At 41.0% G+C, this 23,461-nt stretch overlaps 2 protein-coding genes and 1 long non-coding RNA gene across 5 annotated transcripts in view; 1 reads left to right on the forward strand and 2 right to left on the reverse strand.

The window, feature by feature from the left end:
* The window catches only part of LOC121585085 (glycerol-3-phosphate acyltransferase 3-like), a 34,913-nt gene extending 22,057 nt beyond the window's left edge, over positions 1–12,856 (forward strand). For all 3 annotated transcript variants that reach the window (XM_045225779.1, XM_041901441.2, XM_041901440.1), the window contains exons 2-14: positions 1,043–1,210; positions 3,310–3,376; positions 5,175–5,323; positions 6,651–6,796; positions 7,046–7,120; positions 7,264–7,353; positions 7,537–7,630; positions 10,412–10,527; positions 11,050–11,105; positions 11,492–11,577; positions 11,710–11,838; positions 11,926–12,005; positions 12,171–12,856. In XM_045225779.1, the coding sequence (XP_045081714.1) occupies positions 1,043–1,210; positions 3,310–3,376; positions 5,175–5,323; positions 6,651–6,796; positions 7,046–7,120; positions 7,264–7,353; positions 7,537–7,630; positions 10,412–10,527; positions 11,050–11,105; positions 11,492–11,577; positions 11,710–11,838; positions 11,926–12,005; positions 12,171–12,285 (1,371 nt within the window). In that variant the 3' untranslated portion in view covers positions 12,286–12,856. The remainder of the gene's footprint in view (positions 1–1,042; positions 1,211–3,309; positions 3,377–5,174; positions 5,324–6,650; positions 6,797–7,045; positions 7,121–7,263; positions 7,354–7,536; positions 7,631–10,411; positions 10,528–11,049; positions 11,106–11,491; positions 11,578–11,709; positions 11,839–11,925; positions 12,006–12,170) is intronic.
* Positions 12,857–13,109: 253 nt separating this feature from the next.
* LOC123492732 lies at positions 13,110–18,155 on the reverse strand. Its single transcript, XR_006661863.1, has 4 exons — positions 17,575–18,155; positions 17,028–17,079; positions 13,647–13,704; positions 13,110–13,550 (listed from the first exon to the last, which is right to left on the reverse strand). It is a non-coding gene; the product is annotated as an uncharacterized LOC123492732 (long non-coding RNA).
* Positions 18,156–18,601: 446 nt separating this feature from the next.
* Positions 18,602–21,489, reverse strand: LOC121585088 (myosin regulatory light chain 2, atrial isoform). Its single transcript, XM_041901443.1, has 7 exons — positions 21,389–21,489; positions 19,890–19,991; positions 19,602–19,677; positions 19,419–19,523; positions 19,249–19,327; positions 19,107–19,155; positions 18,602–18,913 (listed from the first exon to the last, which is right to left on the reverse strand). The coding sequence occupies exons 1-7, from the start codon at positions 21,389–21,391 to the stop codon at positions 18,809–18,811; spliced, it is 519 nt and encodes a 172-aa protein (XP_041757377.1). The 5' UTR covers positions 21,392–21,489; the 3' UTR covers positions 18,602–18,808.
* Between the last annotated feature and the right edge of the window lie 1,972 nt (positions 21,490–23,461).

Consider the following 23,461-nt stretch of genomic DNA (forward strand, 5'->3'; position numbering starts at 1 on the left):
GAGCTCAATTTCGTGTCTCATAGCAAAGGGCCTGAATACCTATGTAAATAAGGTATTTCTGTTTTTAATTGTGTATAGATTTGCAAAATAATCAAAAACCCTGTTTTTGCTTTGTCATTATGGGGTATTGTGTGTAGTTTGATGAGGGGGGAAAAAACAATTTAAGCAATTTTAGAATAAGGCTGTAACGTAACAAGATGTGGAAAAAGTCAGGGGTCTGAATACTTCACGAATACAGGGAGGTAGCTGCTTTTAACAACACTAGTATTTACACACTAACGTTGCTGTGAATTAGCTTGCAAAAAAACCGAAATAATAATAATATGCCATTTAGCAGACGCTTTTATCCAAAGCTACTTAGTCATGTGTGCATACATTTTTACGTATTTTATTTTTACGGAATAGTCCGCCAGAAGCCAGAAGTTAAATTCAATTTAATTTCTACTTACTCTGTCGATTGTCTGTAGGCTTGGTCCTTATGCAGGGGGGAATTTGAGAAAAAAACACCTAATGGAAAGTATAATTAATCAGAATTTCCAAACGTGGGTCTGTTGTAGACCCATGCAATTCCTCTGCGAGGTCAGTTTCTCTCTGCTTACCTCATGTCAAAAATAAAAGTTCCCCACACGTTCTTGCTTTTTTGTGCAGGTATGGCGCACGTGCAGGACTTTTATTTTGACATAAGGGAAGCGGAGAGGAAGTGGCTCTACAAGAGACCCACGTTTGGAAAGTCTGTTTAATTTATGCTCTATTAGATGTTTTTTCTAAATTTCCCCCCTGCATAAGGACCAACCCTATAGACAATCGGCAGAGTAAGTTAAAATTGTATTTTGTTTAACTTCTGGCTTCAGACGGACTATTCCCTTTTTTTGCAAGCCAATTCTTAGCAACGCTAGTGTGTAAATACTAGCGTTGCTAAAAGCAGCTAACAGAAAAGGCTACTCTGATACCCTTGGTTGAATGTTTTGTGTATTTATGTCCCCTAGCCCCCTATATGTACTCTATTACTACTACTATCTTTCTCCTCTTGTTATTTCCACAGGGTGACAGAGAGAAGTCTGTAGCGATGGAGGATTTCTGGGCCATGGTGCTGGCAGGGCTGAAGGTGTGGACCTACCTCATTGTGGCTCTTCTCATGGTGCCCGCCATGTTTGGCTTCTCCCTGGGAATCTCTGAGACATACATGAAGATCCTGGTCAAAATGCTGGAGGTAAAATGCCTCTGTCCAGAAGTAGCCAACCATCAAACATTCACTGGCACAGGGGTACAACAAATGGGAAAGAGGAAATCTAATACCTACACACTGTTTAAACGCTAGTAAACTTCCTCCACTCAGACAATATGAGGTGTACAGCTGCATGTGTCTGTAATTGTCTTAAATGTTGGCTATGCATCATGTTCTAAATATAAGCTTTGTGTCCTAAATGTATGCTTTTTTCATACTACACAATATAATAAGATACAGTACACATGACTTGGCCAGTAGGCTAGACATGGTCCTTCATTTTATTTACATTGGAGATTGTATCAGTTTCAGGAATGCGGGAACAAGAAATACATTGTCACTCTACTGTCATGAACAGCTGTCACATGTTTACTGTAGGGAAAGTCTACTGTACACAACGATCAATTAGCACAACTCTGAACATGTGACTTAGGTCCTGTGAATGCTACATTATTGGCAGACTAAATAGCCTTGGTTTCTCAAATGACTGCCTCGTCTGGTTCACCAACTACTTCTCAGATAGAGTTCAAAATGTGTCAAATCGGAGGGCCTGTTGTCTGGACCTATGGCAGTCTCTATGGGGGTGCCACAGGGTTCAATTCTTGGGCCGACTCTTTTCTCCGTGTATATCAATGATGTCGCTCTTGCTGCTGGTGACTCTCAGATCCACCTCTACGCAGACGACACCATTTTGTATACATCTGGCCCTTCATTGGACACTGTGTTAACAAACCTCCAAACGAGCTTCAATGCCATACAACACTCCTTCAGTAGCCTCCAACTGCTCTTAAACACTAGTAAAACTAAATGCATGCTCTTCAATCGAACGCTGCTGGCACCCGCCCACCCGACTAGAATCACCACTCTCGTGGGTCTGACCTAGAGTATGTGGACAACTACAAATACCTAGGTGTCTGGTTAGACTGTAAACTCTCCTTCCAGACTCACATTAAGAATCTCCAATCCAAAGTTAAATCTAGAATCGGCTTCCTATTTCGCAACAAAGCCTCCTTCACTCATGCTGCCAAACATGCTCTCGTAAAACTGACTATCCTACCGATCCTTGACTTCGGCGATGTCATTTACAAAATAGCCTCCAACACTCTACTCAGCAAATTGGATGTAGTCTATCACAGTGCCATCCGTTTTGTCTCCAAAGCCCCATACACTACCCACCACTGTGACCTGTACGCTCTTGTTGGCTGGTCCTCACTACATGTTCGTCGTCAAACCCACTGGCTCCAGGCCATCTATAAATCACTGCTAGGCAAATTCCTGCCTTATCTTAGCTCATTGGTCACCATAGCAGCACCCACCCGTAGTCTGCGCTCCAGCAGGTATATCTCACTGGTCATTCCCAAAGCCAACACCTCCTTTGGCCGCCATTCCTTCCAGTTCTCTGCTGCCAATGACTGGAACGAATTGCAAAAATCTCTGAAGCTGGAGACTCTTATCTCCCTCACTAACTTTAAGCATCAGTTGTCAGAGCACCTTACCGATCACTGCACATGTACACAGCCCATCTGAAATTAGCCCACCCAACTACCTCATCCCTATATTGTTATTTATTTTGCTCTTTTGCACCCCAGTATCTCTATTTGCACATAATCTCTTGCACATCTAGCATTCCAGTGTTAATACTAAATTGTAATTATTTTGCACTATAGCCTATTTATTGCCTTACCTCCATAACTTGCTACATTTGCACACACTGTATATATATTTATTTATGTTGTATTTTTGACTTTGTTTTGTTTTACCCCATATGTAACTCTGTGTTGTTGTTTTTATCGCACTGCTTTGCTTTATCTTGGCCAGGTCGCAGTTGTAAATGAGAACTTGTTCTCAACTGGCTTACCTGGTTAAATAAAGGTGAAATAAAAAAAATAAAAAAATAAAATTGATGTTTTTAGACAGAAAAGTATGTTCTACAGTGTAATTGTTTATTATTTTTGTAATCGTCCTGTAACCTTATGACCTCCTGAATAAGCCTCTGGACAGTGATTGAAAGGTTTTCTTGGATGAGAGTTCAGGGGTAAATGTGTGTGTGTGTGTGTGTGTGTCCTTTCTCTCCTGTCCTCCAGTGGGCCACGTTGAGGATCCAGACAGTCAATAAAGAGCAGCAGATACTCAAATCCTCCTCATTCAATGGTGAGTCAGTGAGCAGAGCTCTCACACTGATCAATATATTCATTTGATTGATTGATTGAATGATTGATGGATAGAGAGATGAAGAGATGTATTTATTTATTCATTGGTCTATGATAGTGAAATGATCGGGGGGATTCCCTAAAGTTGCGTAGTTGATATTTTAGGCTTACAAGTCTGGGTAGTAGATATTTTAGGCTTACAAGTCTGGGCAAGTCTGGGAACGAGAAACAGTGACGTTTTCAGTGACTTACTTTATTTTACCCTTGAGAAACTCATAATTAATTAACATGTTATACAGTATGTTATCTGTTTCAGTCCAGTCTGGTTCTCCTATCTCTCAAGGACACTGGGTCACAAATCCACTGTTGTTCAGAAGCTCAGATAGATGTAAAGTGCCCTAGAATAAATTAAGTATGTTAGTGTACCATAGTAGTTAGAAGGGTTGAGTGCATGGAAATCTCTCCTGACATGAGTTTTGCTCAGGTGTCAATGGTTGACTGCAAATTGATAATAGGTTGCATTTTAAAATACAGCTTCTCAATGTGCCCAAGCCGCGTTAAATGGTAAGGGCGGGATAAGTCATATAAAACGATACCTCTGAGAACCTAGAGACAGTGTAAACCTGTTTATAGGGCAGGGGCGTGCAGTGGAGAAGGCTTGGAGCAGTGTTTGTTGAGTAGAAGACTGTAATTGGTCCAGCTCAGTCACCTGAGAGCATTTCCAATGTGCTATACTGTATGATGTGGCGCTGGGCTGGCTGCCTATCTGTCAACTGACGCAATTCCTCCCATCACAATCAGCAGTCATATAGGCTAGTCAGGGAGCAATTCAATTAAACTCGCAGTGCTGTGTTCACTAGCTAGCACAGCACATCGATATGCCATTTTTATTTGTTGGCATATCAACTCACAGGATGGTTTCTGTATTGTATGGATACATACACTCCCCTCACTTGTACTGGACTGATGTTTTCCTAAAATAAGTGTTTGTGTAGTTTTCAATGAAAGAAAATAGTGGATTGAATTCAACACAGAGTCACTCAGTCTCTCTCTCCTGGACTTTGCCCTTTGTTATCAGATAGTGTCTCCTTAGCTGATTCCATTGTCTTCAGACCTGCTGGAGGGAGGGATACACTTTGGGGTGGGGTTGGGTAATCTGATCCTAGACCTGTGATTACCTCGATGATAGACACACAAAGGGAGGCCCTTTAAGGAAAGAAAGGAGCCTGATTTATCAGTGAACACTGCTGTCTGATCAGTTCAGCTGTTGTGTTATCTGAAGTGGTCCCAGGTCGTAAAGTGCAAGGCCACTGACATTTTCTCTGTTTGATGGCCTGTCAATATGGATTCTGTAGGACAATTCTATTGGTGAGGCCTTGCCAACAGTGATAAACTCTGGATTTCATCTATTTATATCTGGATTAGTGTTACCTTAGGATAAGGTTAAATAAGGATTACTCAGATATCAGCCCAGGATATCTTGTTTTCTCAATATGGGGCAACAGTGTGAGAGTTAGGGACACAAGTGTGTTTGCAATCCTCTGATTCATTTCCTTCATCAACAGCTCCTAACAAGTCCACAGTGGTTTGACCAATTTGTCCTCCTTTCATTCAAAATGTATGAAAATTCAAAGCCTATTGGCTCTAGGTTTGTAATACTGTGAATGGTCTTTTATCTATGGTAAAAGATAACACTGAATCATCTTCCTTATCAACTACAAATGGTGGTACGATATAATCCAATCTAAAAATGATAAGGTGGATTAGTTGAACGTGCGTGTATGTGTGTTTTTCCCCAGGCCTCGTCCAGAGGGATGATGGTTCTATGGAGGAGGAGCTGGGGGAGTTAAGGCGCAGTCGCCCAAAACCACCAGTCGGGGGAGACTTCACCCTCAGCGACTGTTTCTACTTCTACAGACGAGGCATCGAGGATATTGTAGAGGATGAGGTGAGATCACACACTAGAATAAGATTGATGCCTAATTCCAAATGTACCCCCAACCCCAGACATTCCATGCTGGCCTCTAGTAGAGCTGAGTAATACATGTAGCTGCACCTAACCCTCTGGTAGGCTAGGAAGAGTTTCCTAATTTATTGCCTACTGCACACCCCTCCAGTCCTTTCAAATCAATGACCACGTTTACATGCACACCAATATCCCGTTATTATTCGGGGATACTTAAATATTCTGTTTTTGAGTTGACGGTATATGAACATCATATCCCGTTTACAATACCCCGAATAAGCTCGTATCCCAGTACAATAACCCGAATAAGATGCCTGGGATATGCTGATCTTAGAGGGATACTGTGGCATGTAAACATCTTATCCCGTTTACTGTTGTTTTTGTTTGCATTGTATAACCTTTGAAGTTCATTTGGAAACAGCAATAGTTGGAATTGGAACTGAAGTCTGGACACTGACTGTAGGCCTCACATGTAGCCTATTATAATATTAACTCCTGCAGAATTGTGTTTCTTGCAGTAAAATGATAGACCAAATATAAATTTTGAGTAGAGAAATATTATTTATTTATTTATTTATTTCATCTTGAGGAAATGTGAATGGGCATTTTTTTTCAGCAAAATATAAGCTTGACAGTATTTCACTTTCAACCCAAAATATGCATCCAAAATTAACTGAATTTCTATCAGAAACATGTTGGATCGTTTTCACAGCTTTTAATTTCCTTAAAACTGGTCAACAAACATATTTCATTTGGAAATTTTGTGTGGAAAATCTCCCCGGTCCCTAAACGTCTTGTCTGCAAGAGAAGCAGAAATTAAAGACAACTTTACCGCATTCATTCTATCGATTTATGACATTATTCTGGTGAGCAAGGCTTTATTTAGTATTCCAGACCATCAAGTAATGGCAGAAGCCTACCTAATGTCAGAATTTATAAGCAGAACAATATCTAAATAAGGCTTAACTTTTTCAGCACCCCGTCAAAAATTTGTTCCGTAGTCCCTGGGCAAATTAGGAATTTTCTGTTTATTCATAAATACAGAGATACTCGTGAGCAGAATATCAAAGGTGCATGTAAACATCTTATTCTGAATAAGACCTTAACCGGGATATGAGCTATTATCCGGAATACTATGTGCATGTAAACGTGGTCATTGAATGGGTATCAGGAAGTGCTTAGGGCCCAGGGAATAGGGATTGATTCAGGATTGGACAAAAGAGTACAACATCTATAAAAAAATCCAGACTTACTTACTGTACAGGTAGGCCTACTACGTTATTTTTAATGTTGTTCCTCTGACCTCCAGGTGACCCAGCGGTTTTCGTCAGAGGAGCTGGTGTCGTGGAACCTGCTAACTCGGACTAACATCGACTTCCAGTACATCAGCCTCAAACTGACCATGGTCTGGGGCCTGGGCGTGTTCATACGCTACTGCATCCTGGCTCCGCTCAGGTAATTACTGGGAGTGTGAAATCAGTCATCATCACTGTGCTCCCCTTTAATAAGGCCTTAGCTCTCTTACAGTTCACATCCATGAACCAAGCATACGTGCCACTGACTGACCATGGTGTTGCTGCATAGACAGGATTTACACCCAACAAAGCAATAAACCATGTAGTGTCGACAATGCATTAATCCATGACCAGTATAATGTGTTGTAGTGTCTCATGTATGTTCCTGATTCAGAATGTTTTCTTTCAGGATCATGTTGGCATCTATAGGCCTGACCTGGCTGGTGATCGGAACCACTGCTGTAGGATTCCTCCCTAACTGGAGGTACAGTTACACTGCATTGAATCTACAGGTTCACACGGGATTGTTTTAAAAACGGAGATGTTTGTCTTGTGTTATTGTATTTAATCAGCTTCATGGTAGCTTCTTACGTGTGTGTGGTGTGTGTGTCCGTGTGTGTTTTCTAGGCTCAAGTCCTGGCTGAGTGAGTGGGTCCATGTGATGTGCTACAGGATCTGTGCTCGAGGCCTCTCCTGCACCATCCACTACCATAACAAGTCAGTGAACACTCCTCTCCTCTGACACATGCATACACAGCAGGCTTTCACACACCATCATGTCCCCCTGTGACTCTACGGAAGGTCCTCGTGATATGTGCACAGAGCTTTGTTTTGATGTAAGATGCACGTCTGTCACTTAAACGTGTGTCTTGCGTGTGTTCTCTGTCTTGTGTTTTACAGAGAAAACAGACCCAGAAAAGGAGGAATCTGTGTGGCCAATCACACCTCCCCGATTGATGTTGTCATTCTCTGCAATGATGGGTGTTACGCCATGGTATGTAAAATAAAGCAGAAATTAAGCCTAGCTTGAAATGGCTAAACTTTTGATTCATTTTTTATACCTTTATAATCAATGTTCCTTCTAAACTGGAACTGCCACAATGAAGAAATATCAACCTGCGCAGAGAAGCACGAGATTGAACTTCACTCAACTTTCTGGAGTTTTTCCCCTTAGTTTTACTATCAATGTTTCCCTTTACTCTGGGAATTGTGATTTGAATCAACGCAATATTAGCCACTTTCAATGCAACATACCGAAACTAAACGAACTATGCAAGACTTAGTATGCAAAAATTAACTATGCAAGAGATTTTGTTGTAGGCAAAACGCATCAGGTAGGATTGTATTTCATTGACACACACTACTCAGCCCATACTCTACACAGACAAATGCAGCATAACCAGAGCTACAGTAGGCCTATATCAAATCAAATTGTATTTGTCAAATGTGCCGAGTACAACAGGTGTAGACCTTACAGTGAAATGCTTACTTACAAGCCCTTAACCAACAATGCAGTTTTAAGAAAAATAAGTGTTAAGAAAGTATTTACTAAAATAAACTGAAGTAATTTTTTTTAATAAGAAAATAGAAAATTAACATAATTAAAGAGCAACAATAAAATAACAGTAACAAGGCTATATACAGGGGGTACCGGTACAGAGTCAATGTGCAGGGGCACAGGTTAGTCGAGGTAATTGAGGTAATATGTACATGTAGATAGAGAGAAAGTGACTATGCATAGATAATAAACAGAGAGTAGCAGCAGCGTAAAAAATGGGGGTGGGGGGTTCAATGCAAATAGTCCGGGTAGCCATTTGATTAGCTGTTCAGGAGTCTTATGGCATGGGGTTAGAAGCTGTTAAGAATCCTTTTGGACCTAGACTTGGCGCTCCGGTACCACTTGCCGTGCGGTAGCAGAGAGAACAGGGTGGCTGGAGTCTTTGGCAATTTTTAGGGCCTTCCTCTGACACCGCCTGGTATATGCAAATAGACCATTGCCATATATGGATCTGTGCCAATCACATTGAACTGGACTGTGTTTACAGCATGAGTGGTCATGAGTAGATGCGCTTGTTTGGAGATCAAAGCCAGAGCTGCATGTAGCCACGTGAGCACATGTTTTCATATCCTTTGCTAGTCAGTGAGTTATTAGCCCAGTTTTAGATAATTTATAGTCAGCAATGTGATTGCACAGTGATTGCTTCCTACAAAGCACAAAACGTATACATTTCTAGACATCTTTGAAAAGCGAGTTGGGTAAAGAGCGTTTTCTTGTCTTAAAGGGGCAGTGTTGTATTTTGAAATGTCTTGAATAAGCTAAGTAGCCTAACAAGTGAATAAACAGGTTAATGTCAAGCCCTGAATGTTTTTTTTTTTTCAAAAGTCTAATGGAATGAAGGCCTACATTGAACACCCCACATTGGCTGCTACTGTAGGCTGAATTATAGAACAGCTATTTCCATGTTAAAATGTTATGGGATGCATTTTCTCAGTTGTTTTTGATGGCAGGCCACTCTGTTAGGCCTACATTACGATCAAATAGCCACGGTAGCCTACTTGACCACTGTCTGAAACTGTAACTTAAAGCGGTGTCTCAGTGTTCACAGTAAACGAGCGCTGGAAGTTGCACAGAATTTTCACAATGTTCAAGTTTGCACTCAGCAAAATAAAATAAAATCTAACTTTATTTAAAGTGCATTTTAAATCGCAACACACTTTATATTAAAACAATAAAATGAAAAATGTAAAATCAATCAGGAAGCAGTAAAAAGGATAATAAAAGAACATAAAACAATCACTGATTAAATGCCAGGCTAAAAAGGTGTTTTTTTTAAAAATGTGATTTTAAACTATCAATGGTGCCTGCCCCTCTTACCTGACAGGGCAAGCTGTTCCATAACTGAGGGGCTTTGATAGAGAATGCTCTGCCCCCTCATTGTTTCTGCATCTAGGTACAGAAAGCAAACCGGCTCCTTGGAAGCGGAGAGCCCTCACTGGGTTGTATAGAACGAGCATGTCTGTCAGATAAAAGGGGGCAAGGCCATGCAGGGCTTTAAAGGTTAAGAGATCTTAAAATCAGAACAATACCTTACAGGCAGCCAGTGTAGCGCAGTGGTGTGCTCATGCCTTCTAGTGTTGGTTAAATTACAAGCTGCAGTGTTCTGTACAATTGTAGGCTTTTAATAGTGGAGTCTAAGCAGGTGGAGAAGTGGGCATTGCAGTAGTCTAATCTAATTTAAACAAATGCATGGACCATTGTGTCTAATTCTGGAAATGTTCCTGTGATGGAAGTATGGGTTTTGGATATGCTTTTTATGTGTTGTCAAAAGTTAGACCAGGGTCAAAGGTAATACCAAGGTTGTTAACAACCGTGTTTGGTGTAATGAGGCAACCATAAATGTTGAGAGTGAGGTCTGACACTGTGAGTTTCTTGTGGCCAAGTAGCATCATTTCTGGCTTGGTTGTCATCCAGTGTTTAACATCAGTGAGGCATGTCTCAAGGCGGGCTGACTGTAAAGTATTGTCAGGTTTCAAAGATAAATAAAATTGGGTATCATGATCATCACTATGGCAATGAAAGTGCATGTTGTGCTTACGGATGACATTGCCAAGGAGTAGCATGTATAAAGAAAGTGCAGTCTCAGTGCTGTGAAATGGTCTATACATTTATCTGTTGCTAATTTACTATCTTCTACTACTGTAATCCTGTTCAGATTAATTGTCTGTGAAAGGTATTATGAGGACCTTAGATGTAATTTGATCTGATGTGTTTTAGGTGGGCCAGTCGCATGGTGGTCTGATGGGAGTGCTGCAGAGGTCCATGGCGAGGTCCTGTCCTCACATCTGGTTTGAGAGAGCTGATATGAAAGATCGCCACCTAGTGACCAAGAGGTGAGCTTATCTGTTCACTATCTTATCAGCCAGTGGGTTGGGCATGTTCCTGGCACCAGACACTGGTATTCCGACCTCTACCAACACTGTTCAGACAAGCACTGATATGCCCATAGAAAATTGCTACAGACAAATAAATCAGTCATATCTTTTTTTATTTAACCTTTATTTTGACAGGGAGTCAATGCTGAGACCAAGTTCTCTTTTCCAGATGAGCCCTGTTTAGCACAACAATACACATCAAAATACAATGTTTTATCATAGGTATTCACTTATCTTATCATATTTCCTTATCCAGATAACATACTCATGCCAGACAGATGACGTATGTTATGTAGGTGCTTGTCAAAATCCCCAACTCTAGCACATTCAAGCATAAATGTCATTGCCATTTAACTGGGGATATAATTTAATACTAAGATATCCTGATATGGACATACATTATATGGTTCCAGTTAAAGCTATGTTCACACTCCTCCCAGATATAAAGTTAGGTTTTCTAACTGTTCTTAATGTTTACAGGTTGAGAGATCACGTGAATGACAAGACAAAGCTTCCTATATTGATCTTTCCAGAAGGTAAGTGCTACAATGGAGTAGGGTGAAGTCCTTTAGACACTGATCTAAGCCAATGTCTGTTTAGCATTGGTTCGGATAAGCTGCATTGGTGTTGCATTGGTTACATTTTACATTTACATTTTAGTCATTTAGCAGACGCTCTTATCCAGAGCGACTTACAGTTAGTGAGTGCATACATTTTCATACTGGCCCCCCGTGGGAAACGAACCCAGGTAGAGTAAGGTCATCCTATACCTGTACATATGAGTAGCATCTGCTAGAATGCATTTATCTCCCTTATCTGTCATTTTGGAGAGCGTTGTTGTTATCATAGAGATCCTATCTAGTGCAGTCTCTGGTTGTTCTGGTTGTGGTTTATCTCCAGTCCATACTTCTGGTTTCCTCAGGGACCTGTATCAACAACACATCTGTCATGATGTTCAAAAAGGGAAGTTTTGAAATCGGAGGAACAATATACCCAGTAGCTATAAAGGTAAGGTACTTCTGTTCAGTGTTTGATTTTTCCCTAAATCATGCAAAGATGACATTGGAAAAGTTGCACGAGAAAGTCAGCACAGATTTGAAGAGGTTTTCTGTCAACTGTGGGACCATCTCCCTCCCTCAGTATGACCCTCAGTTTGGGGATGCATTCTGGAACAGCGCCAAGTACAACATGGTGAGCTACCTGCTCAGGATGATGACTAGCTGGGCTATAGTCTGTAATGTCTGGTACCTGCCAGCCATGCACCAACAGGTGTGTATACAACAACACACACACGCACACTTACACAGTACCTGCCAGTTATGCACTAAGTGCCACTGACTTATTTCATGTTTTCAGGAAGGGGAGGATGCTGTCCAGTTTGCCAACCGAGTCAAGTCTGTCATCGCACATCAGGGGGGACTAGTGGACCTGTCCTGGTAAGAATCTCCCCCCATCTTACTATGAATGGCATCCTGTCTGTCTCATACTGGACTTCTGCTATGCATCTCTTAGACCTCAGCATGGACACACAATTGCAGTATCTCTTGCACACAGATTATTTGTGTTAGTATCTCCTAGACAACACGTTTGTTCCCCTGTAGGGACGGAGGCCTAAAGAGGGCAAAGGTGAAGGACACGTATAAAGAAGAGCAGCAGAAGAAATACAGCAGCATGGTGGTGGGGGGTGAGGAGGACCGCAGCAGTAACGGCGACTGACACCCTCCTCTACTGTATGAAAAGGACCGCTCATTCTCTAGCAACCTACAGCGCGACCGCTGGAGACGAGAGTTTTACTTTGGCAGTGGTCACATCACATTTCGGTTTCTCCAATGATCACGCAGTGTCAAAACATATTTTGCTTTCACATTCACAGTGTATAGAAGGGGACGTAGGCCCATCCAAAAGCTCTTATCAGGGAGTTTGGACAGGAGCTGGCCATCACTGCCTGAATACTCCACTACTGACTACTACTGACAACCACGGACTAGACCTCCATCGTGTGAACGAACCATTCAGTGATGTAACATTGAGAGTGTGTTTGTGTCTGTAGAGGATGATAACTGATAAGCCAATGGCATTACAAGAGGAAGGACTCTCGTGTACTGTGATGACACAAGTGCAGTGGAACTGTAAAGGAGATGAGGTGGCAGGTCCAATAGCATCCGTTTTGGATTTGAATAGCTCTTTCTTGTGCTGCTATGAAACACTGTTCTAATTATCTGCTGGAAAATGACTGTAAAATCCTGTGTTAAGGCATTACAATAAATGGATAACCTTGTGAATAGTACAATTGTGACTGTAGCCTTTTTGTTGTTTGATCGCAAAGTTCTAAATGTCAGAAAGTGTTATGCGTATGCCATGACTGTCTGTAGTTATGAGCTGCTGTACATTCAGAGCCAGTTAATCAATCCTGTCGATCAGTCATTGCTGCTAATCATTTGGAAATAAACATTAGCCTACAGCTCTCTCTTTTTTGTGATGTTCATTAACAAGCTAAGCTACCAGAGCAAGATAGTCAGAATCAGGAAAAACACTGTCAATTGATGCTTTGAAGTGTTTTACATACAGTACTGTGACATTATTCAACATAGGTTATGAAAGGGAGCCAAACAGTACAATTAATAACAGTAGGCAATTGTTCAATAGGCAAAGTGATAGGCATAGATTGCAGTTACAGTCATTCCCAAATCAAATATATTCTCCCTCTCCCCATTTCTATGATTCATCACAGTAACAGGCAAGGAAGAGAACTTGGGGTGATCATAAAGACTCAATACAATGGGATTATATGGCACTAAGTAATGCATTATGGTGTTGGGCATCAAAGCAACAAGTGTGCAGTCCATTCGTAGTGTTGTGTCTCTACAGAAGTGTACACGTTTGGGATTTCTTCAAGCTCTTTTCGTTGGTTTGTTTTCCTGAGGTTTTGCCTTCATCACTGGTTCCCTTCTTCTGTTGTGTGTTAGGATCTATGCTCACACCTGGAAGAGTTAAGCCAATTAAGTCATATTTTGGTAAAACGTATCTTAACACTAGCATATAAGGTGCAAAAAAATCCCTCTTCCTTAATAACGTACCGGGTGAGAAAGTGTCCATGTTTTCTCCATCTGGACCAGCAAGATGTTGACTGGCATCCTGTTTTTAGATTAAGCAAACTTTATTTAACTATGTGAAAAGACAGAACAACATCTAACGTGTTGATTTATTGTATCAATTCATGTACAGTTGAAGTCGGAAGTTTACATACACTTAGGTTGGAGTCATTAAAACTTGTTTTTCAACCACTCCACAAATGTCTTGTTAACAAACTATAGTTTTGGCAAGTCGGTTAGGACATCTTTTTGTGCATGACACAAGTAATTCTTCCAACAATTGTTTACAGACAGATTATTTCACTTATAATTCACTGTATCACAATTCCAGTCGGTCAGACGTTTACATACACTAAGTTGACTGTGCCTTTAAACAGCTTGGAAAATTCCAGAAAATTATGTCATGGCTTTAGAAGCTTCTGATAGGCTAATTGACATATTTTGAGTCAATTGGAGGTGTACCTGTGGATGGATTTCAAGGCCTACCTTCAAACTCAGTGCCTCTTTGCTTGACATCATGGGAAAATCAAAAGAAATCAGCCAAGACCTCAGAAAACCAATTGTAGACCTCCACAAGTCTGGTTCATCCTTAGGAGCAATTTCCAAACGCCTGACGGTACCATGTTCATCTGTACAAACAATAGTACGCAAGTATAAACACCATGGGACCACGCAGCCGTCATACCGCTCAGGAAGGAGACACGTTCTGTCTCCTAGAGATGAACGTACTTTGGTGCGAAAAGTGCAAATCCAATCCCAGAACAACAGCAAAGGACCTTGTGAAGATGCTGGAGGAAACAGGTACAAAAGTATCTATATCCACAGTAAAACAAGTCCTATATCGACATAACCTGAAAGGCCGCTCAGCAAGGAAGAAGCCACTGCTCACTAAACGGCCATAAAAAAGCCAGACTACGGTTTGCAACTGCACATGGGGACAAAGATCGTACTTTTTGGAGAAATGTCCTCTGGTCTGATGAAACAAAAATAGAACTGTTTGGCCATAATGACCATCGTTATGTTTGGAGGAAAAAGGGGAATGGCTTGCAAGCCGAAGAACACCATCCCAACCGTGAAGCGCTGGGGTGGCAGCATCATGCTGTGGGGGTGCTTTGCTGCAGGAGGGACTGGTGCACTTCACAAAATAGATGGCATCATGAGGAAGGAAAATTATGTGGATATATTGAAGCAACATCTCAAGACATCAGTCAGGAAGTTAAAGCTTGGTCGCAAATGGGTCTTCCAAATGGACAATGACCCCAAGCATACAGTCGTGGTCAAACATTTTGAGAATTACACAAATACTAATTTTCACAAAGTCCGCTGCCTCAGTTTTTATGATGGCAATTTGCATATACTCCAGAATGTCATGAAAAGTGATCAGATGAATTGCAATTAATTACAAAGTCCCTCTTTGCCATGAAAATGAACTTAATCCCCAAAAATCATTTCCACTGCATTTCAGCCCTGCCACAAAAGGACCAGCTGCCATCATGTCAGTGATTCTCTCATTAACACTGGTGAGAGTGTTGATGAAGACAAGGCTGGAGATCACTCTGTCATGCTGATTGAGTTAGAATAAAAGACTGGAAGCTTTAAAAGGAGGGTGGTGGTTGAAATCATTGTTCTTCCTCTGTTAACCATGGTTACCTGTAAGGAAACACGTGCCGTCATCATTGCTTTGCACAAAAAGGACTCTACAGGCAAGTATGCTAGTATGATTGCACCTAAATCAACCATGTATCGGATCATCAAGAACTTCAAGGAGAGAGGTTCAACTGTTGTGAAGAAGGCGTCAGGGCGCCCAAGAAAGTCCAGCAAGCGCCAGGACCGTCTCCTAAAGTTGATTCAGCTGCGGGATCGGGGCACCACCAGTGCAGAGCTTGCTCAGGAATGGCAGCAGGCAGGTGTGAGTGCATCTGCACGCACAGTGAGCCGAATACTTTTGGAGGATGGCCTGATGTCAAGAAGGGCAGCAAAGAAGCCACTTCTCTCTAGGAAAAACATCAGGGACAGACTGATATTCTGCAAAAGGTACAGGGATTGGACTGCTGAGGACTGGGGTAAAGTCATTTTCTCTGATGAATCCCCTTTCCGATTGTTTGGGGCATCCGGAAAAAAGCTTGTCCGGAGAAGACAAGGTGAGCGCTACCATCAGTCCTGTGTCATGCCAACAGTAAATCATCCTGAGACCTTTCATGTGTGGGGTTGCTTCTCAGCCAAGGGAGTGGGCTCACTCACAATTTTGCCTAAGAACACAGCCATGAATAAAGAATGGTACCAACACATCCTTGAGAGCAACTTCTCCCAACCATCCAAGAACAGTTTGGTGACGACCAATGCCTTTTCCAGCATGATGGAGCACCTTGCCATAAGGCAAAAGTGGCTCGGGGAACAAAACATCGACATTTTGGGTCCATGGCCAGGAAACTCCCCAGACCTTAATCCCATTGAGAATTTGTGGTCGATCCTCAAGAGGCGGGTGGACAAACAAAAACCCACAATTTCGGACAAACTCCAAGCATTGATTATGCAAGAATGGGCTGCCATCAGTCAGGATGTGGCCCAGAAGTTAATTGACAGCATGCCAGGGCGGATTGCTGAGGTCTTGAAAAAGAAGGGTCAACACTGCAAATATTGACTCTTTGCATAAACTTAATGTAATTGTCAATAAAAGCCTTTGACACTTATGGAATGCTTGTAATTATACTTCAGTATATCATAGTAACATCTGACAAAAATATATCATAACACTGAAGCAGCAAACTTTGTGAAGACCAATACTTGTGTCATTCTCAAAACTTTTGACCACGACTGTACTTCCAAAGTTGTGGCAAAATGGCTTAAGGACAACAACGTCAAGGTATTGGAGTTGCCATCAAAAAGCCCGGACCTCAATCCCATAGAACATTTGTGGGCAGAACTGAAAAAGCGTGTGCGAGCAAGGAGGCCTACAAACCTGACTCAGTTACACCAGCTCTGTCAGGAGGAATGGCCCAAAATTCACCCAATTTATTGTGGGAAGCTTGTGGAAGGCTCCCCGAAACGTTTGACTCAAGTTAAACAATTTAAAGGCAATGCTACCAAATACTAATTGAGTGTATGTAAACTTCTGACCCACTGGGAATGTGATGAAAGAAATAAAAGCTGAAATAAATCATTCTCTCTACTATTATTCCGACATTTCACATTCTTAAAATAAAGTGGTGATCCTAACTGACCTAAAACAGGGAATCTTTACTAGGATTAGATGTCAGGAATTGTGAAAAACTGAGTTTAAATGTATTTGGCTAAGGTGTATGTAAACTTCCGACTTCAACTCTAATTGTTTAATTGGCCTGTTATTATAACACTGACGACACGTACCCCCAAAATGGTGCTATTGTGTTTTTTCTTCCCTGCCTGGCTTTCCAGATACCTGTTAATATCAGAGCATAGCAGACTCACTCAATTCATCGTATTACAGATACAGAGTAAGTGTACAGTAGCTACCTTGCAGTCCAACCAAGGTGCACAAATTGAAAACAAACTTTATGTGCAAGAGACATTCTACCATTGTCTGAGGAAAGAGCTTGACCAGTTGAAACAATGAGCCTGTTTAGTGCCTGACATCCCTATGTCCTCCAGCATAGTTCCAATGAAAGAGAGGGTACTATTGGATGGACAGGGACAGGCAGCACTAAAACAGCTTTTAATGACCAGCAATAAAATTCCTTCAGATGATAACAGCAAAGTTATTAAAATAACCTAAAACATTGTATTACATTGTTTTACTATTGTTCAAATGTTAATTGACCATTGTAGCAGACATATGGACATGAATACATTATGTTGTGTTTGATGAGGATGCAAAATAATGTTTTAACCAAGATGTCACTTTAATTCAACACAGAGTAAAGATCAATCCACCCACCTTCTTAGATAGGAATCACAGTTCTTGACCAGTTTTGCCTCTTTTTTCACCCCATCTGGCGTCCATGCTATGGATGTATCTATCCCCACATCTACTCTACCCTCAGCTCCAGAAGATATAGGCATCTCTGCTTCGTCTACAACAACTACATCTCACACGGCAAAAAACACAAAATCTTATAAACACCTAACAGTAGGGACTTAGAAGGGGTAGCTTGTATCCCCAGCCTTGCTTACAAATGTGGGTTAATCTTGGCTGTCCAGCTCTGTTTGACCAGTAGATGTGGTGGCTGTTTGGCAGTGGAGTTTACAAAAGGGTTTGTTGTTGTATCCACGGCAACCAAGGCCTAAATGACTGGAAACAGAGCCATATATTTAGAATTGTATTCTAAATACATGGCTCTGACTGGAACTACACAGACTCATTGCAGTGTGGCCCTTTCTCCTGAATGCACCTAACAAATCACATTTGGGGTATTAAAGCAGTTATAAATAGGATTTTCCAGTGTTTGATATACATTTCCACACTATGAGGTTGGAATAATACTGTGAAATTGTGAAAATGATGATATATCTCTTTTAGTGTAAGAGCCTGAAATTACAGCCTGTTTTGGTGGGATGGCGTTTTGGCCTGCCTGGTAAATTAGTTAACAGACCAATAAGAAAGAGAGTAAAAAAAACCAGCTAGTTTTCAGTTTTCCCCTCCCCACTCAGACCACTCCCAGACAGTCCTAGCAAAATTCTTGCTTGAGAAATTACTCTTGCTAAGAAACTATTTTTGTTTATTTTTGACCATTTTAATTGAAAACAATCACAGTAAGGTACCTAATTGTGTCCCAGAAATGATTTGATATTGATATAAAAATGGCTGCATTAATCTAAATCTTGCAGTGTTTGAGGGGGGAGATGGATGTGGGGGATTAATTAGGTTGACTTGAACAGGTTTTGTAGTGGTTAGGTGTAGTTTGTGAGTGTTCTGGTCCCAGTATGGGCATCAGCTGTCAGAAACAAGAGTTTGTATGACTATAAAGATGACAACGCTTTTATTCAACTGTGAGATAACACAAATTGTAACTGTACTGTATCTAAACGTAACTACAAACAAATGTAAACTTTTTACAGACAGGTGTTGATTTGATTACTTTACTGGATTGGCAAAAGACAACCACAGAGGAGATTCCAGTTCTGCTCTATCAGGGGTTATGGGTTGGGTCAGGGTTTTTTGCTGAGGGTCTTTAGGACTCCTCCTTCTCGTCTCCGTGTGTGATGATGTAACACAGCGACTTGTAGTCGATGTTGCCGGCCACGTCAATTGGAGCCACAGAGAACGCCTGGTCCACCTGAGGATTTCATCAGAAGACAGAGAGTGATTAGGCAACAATGTGCATAAATATTGACCATAGGCCTACTGTCTATGTAGAACTGCTGATAGAATGGTTTATCTCTCGCTCTAGTATTTTGTCAAATGTGTGATTTGTTTATTTATTATTTTAAAGAAAAAAAATTGGTTAGAAGGAATAAAACAATACCAACCTCCTCTGCTGTGAATTTATCAGCCTGGTTCATCAGTAATCGTTTAAACCTTTAAAGAATACATAACTAATTAATAATTAATTGTCCACATTATGTGTCATTGCAAATTTTGGCAATCTGTGTAGGTTCAAATGATACTGACTCATCCTTGTGGACGAAGCCTGTGCTGTTTGGGTCAAAAAGCTTGAAGGCAGCGAGGATGGTGTCCTCAGGGTCTGTGCCTGTAGGGGGAGGGTTACAGTTCAGTCAACATGAACAAACAAAAGACGCATACAGCAGAAGGGGTGGAGAAGTAGAGGGATGGGGTCTCACCGTTGAGTTTCTCTCCAAATAGAGTGAGGAACACAGTGAAGTTGATGGGACCCTTCCCCTCGTTCAACATCTCATCCAGTTCCTCATCTTTAACGTTCAGCTTCCCTGGTACACAAAAACATAAATCAACATACACACGCGCATACACACACACACATTTTTAAAGAGAGACTATCAGAATACCTAGCTGTCCATAGGTTTCTCTCAGGTCCTGTTTTTTGATTACACCATCTCTGTCTTGGTCAATACAGCCGAAAGCCTGGAAATAAACACAGTACATCCGTTGTTAATAGATTTTCCTCCCAGAATTTTACCTTCATCATAAAATAAATAATGATTATCCAAATGTTTTTATGTCTTATATTTAGAGCCGTTTCCTCTGATGTCTAATGTCTATGGACCAGCCATCCAAACTGCACCAAAATGGCACTTTTATTAAGTAGACAGTGTAAGTGTACTGTAGCTACATACCTCCTTGAACTCCTGTATCTGGGACTGTTCGAACATGGAGAAGACATTGGAACAGCTCTTCTGGGCTCCCCTCTGTCTCTTATTAGCAGCCTTCTTACTGGCCTGAGAAACCAGAAAAATAGACAGGAGGTTACACATGATCATTTTACTGTCACCTGTTGTAAACGAATGAAAGCAGAGAGGGAATAAAAAAATATATATACATCAACATGTAACAATGAAAACCATGTATTCTATGTGAAAGAATGAAAAGGAGAAATAAGGTCACACATGTCACATACATTTTACACATCTTTTTACAGTAAAACATCCAGGTTTACGTGACCAAGGTCATCCAAAGTTAGTATGATTTCCATTTAAATAAGCACAAATGACTTTCTAAGGACTTTGTAATTTCTCATTTCTAATTAAAATAGTAGGACACATAGTATAAATGGGTTTTTGACTCTGTTGAAGTTGTACCTTTTAGTTACAAACCTAACACTAGGCTTACTCTCTACATAGTCAAAAAACATTCTAGGGTCGTTCCACCAATTCGGTTCCTTTTGAGAAGAGTAACTTGGTAAAAAAAAAATGTTATACAATTATTTCACCTAATTTTAACATTCTGTCATAAAGAGCACAACTTCATAAAAAAACATATTTTCCCATCTCAAGAGGTTAAATAAAAAAAGGACTACAGTAAGTGCCTATTAAGTGGCAAATAAAGTAACAGGGTTGACGATTGGATTGTGACAGGGGGACAGGGGGAATGGAAGCTTGTTGTGGCAATTGAATGCAAGCTTGAATGCATGTTTTAACAATTAAATTGTTAAAACATTTCTAGCCTATCTATGGGTAACAGGGTTGATGTCTTATGTGCCACCCGCTCATTGTTCCACCACAAAACACCCAAAAAATTCTGCAAATAGTACAACCAGCTCTATAATTTGACTATTAGATGTTCAATGTTTCATTTTTAAAAAAAATGATTTAAAAAGGAATAGTTTCAATATATTAAAACAAGAGTAAAGTTCACCTAACAGGGTTGAACTTAAAATGAGGGACAGACTTCAATGAATCATTAATCACATGAAATAAATAACAATCCTCAGAAATGACTTTGTCAAAGCAACAAGCAATAGCTAGGGCTTTGCAATGATGGTGAAACTTGGATAAATCCTCCTAGAACTGACACAGGGTTGACGGAGGGACAGGTACAACTAATTTTGGCACTTATCAAATTATTTTTTATAAACAATCAGATGTATTGATTTCTCAATGTGGACTATATTAAAGGGCACTTCATTTAATATAATAGGCTTTTAAAATTCAATATTGGTGCACAATTTCTACTTAAAATATCAAAGGGACGCAAAAGGCACTCTTTCGTGGAACGACCCTAATATTTCCTCATAACAATGAACTAAATTCCAGATAAACGTTACAAAAGGTTTTGCTTATGAGTAAAGTCAGATGGCAAATGATGTATAATATTGAGTCATTGTTCTAGTACTCACCATGTCTGTGTGTGGTATAGTAGCTCTCTGTACCCAGGACTAGGTGTGATGCTGGTGAGGGTTTATGTATGGCTCATGTTATCTTCTGCCCTCCTATAATAGGCCTGCGGTGTGTATCACAGTCCCTTACATGGCCATCGACACTCTCACTCTCTCTCTCTCTCTCTCTCTCTCTCTCTCTCTCTCTCTCTCTCTCTCTCTCTCTCTCTCTCTCTCTCTCTCTCTATGTGGACACGATAAGGACCCAAGGACCAGAATTCCACTGCGGGTGGAAAAAGGAGATAGGGAGAGAGAGCAGGGGGAGGAGAGGTGATAGGTTGAGAGACAAGAAGGGAGAGAGAGACAGAGGGGGAGGTGGATTTGCAGAGATAGTGTGAGAGAGAAGACAGTGGGATATGGCAAGATAGGAAGTGGAATATACAGTGGGGGAAAAAAGTATTTAGTCAGCCACCAATTGTGCAAGTTCTCCCACTTAAAAAGATGAGAGAGGCCTGTAATTTTCATCATAGGTACACGTCAACTATGACAGACAAATTGAGAAAAAAAAATCCAGAAAATCACATTGTAGGGATTTTTAATGAATTTATTTGCAAATTATGGTGGAAAATAAGTATTTGATCACCTACAAACAAGCAAGATTTCTGGCTCTCACAGACCTGTAACTTCTTCTTTAAGAGGCTCCTCTGTCCTCCACTCGTTACCTGTATTAATGGCACCTGTTTGAACTTGTTATCAGTATAAAAGACACCTGTCCACAACCTCAAACAGTCACACTCCAAACTCCACTATGGCCAAGACCAAAGAGCTGTCAAAGGACACCAGAAACAAAATTGTAGACCTGCACCAGGCTGGGAAGACTGAATCTGCAACAGGTAAGCAGCTTGGTTTGAAGAAATCAACTGTGGGAGCAATTATTAGGAAATGGAAGACATACAAGACCACTGATAATCTCCCCTCGATCTGGGGCTCCACGCAAGAGCTCACCCCGTGGGGTCAAAATGATCACAAGAACGGTGACCAAAAATCCCAGAACCACACGGGGGGACCTAGTGAATGACCTGCAGAGAGCTGGGACCAAAGTAACAAAGCCTACCATCAGTAACACACTACGCCGCCAGGGACTCAAATCCTGCAGTGCGAGACGTGTCCCCCTGCTTAAGCCAGTACATGTCCAGGCCCGTCTGAAGTTTGCTAGAGTGCATTTGGATGATCCAGAAGAGGATTGGGAGAATGTCAGATGAAACCAAAATAGAACTTTTTGGTAAAAACAACTCGTCGTGTTTGGAGGACAAAGAATGCTGAGTTGCATCCAAAGAACACCATACCTACTGTGAAGCATGGGGGTGGAAACATCATGCTTTGGGGCTGTTTTTCTGCAAAGGGACCAGGACGACTGATCCGTGTAAAGGAAAGAATGAATGGGGCCATGTATCGTGAGATTTTGAGTGAAAACCTCCTTCCATCAGCAAGGGCATTGAAGATGAAACGTGGCTGGGTCTTTCAGCATGACAATGATCCCAAACACACCGCCCGGGCAATGAAGGAGTGGCTTCGTAAGAAGCATTTCAAGGTCCTGGAGTGGCCTAGCCAGTCTCCAGATCTCAACCCCATAGAAAATCTTTGGAGGGAGTTGAAAGTCAGTGTTGCCCAGTGACAGCCCCAAAACATCACTGCTCTAGAGGAGATCTGCATGGAGGAATGGGCCAAAATACCAGCAACAGTGTGTGAAAACCTTGTGAAGACTTACAGAAAACGTTTGACCTGTGTCATTGCCAACAAAGGGTATATAACAAAGTATTGAGAAACTTTTGTTATTGACCAAATACTTATTTTCCACCATAATTTGCAAATAAATTCATAAAAAATCCTACAATGTGATTTTCTGGGAAAAAAAATCTCATTTTGTCTGTCATAGTTGACGTGTACCTATGATGAAAAGTACAGGCCTCTCTCATCTTTTTAAGTGGGAGAACTTGCACAATTGGTGGCTGACTAAATACATTTTTTCCCCACTGTAGATGATTGTGGCTATTATGTGACGCAATGTGAGTAGTCAATAAAATCTCCCCTGAG

This window comes from Coregonus clupeaformis, chromosome 16 (assembly GCF_020615455.1).
Source record: "Coregonus clupeaformis isolate EN_2021a chromosome 16, ASM2061545v1, whole genome shotgun sequence".
Taxonomy (NCBI): Eukaryota; Metazoa; Chordata; class Actinopteri; order Salmoniformes; family Salmonidae; genus Coregonus; species Coregonus clupeaformis.

Bases quoted from the DNA above. Each gene is read 5' to 3' on its own strand.
- LOC121585088 (XM_041901443.1), bottom strand. The intron at 19,524-19,601 runs GTATTCTGATAG...TTTGTGTACCAG, and splicing joins AGAAACCTATGGACAGCTAG to GGAAGCTGAACGTTAAAGAT. The intron at 19,156-19,248 runs GTCAGTATCATT...TATTCTTTAAAG, and splicing joins GGCTTCGTCCACAAGGATGA to GTTTAAACGATTACTGATGA.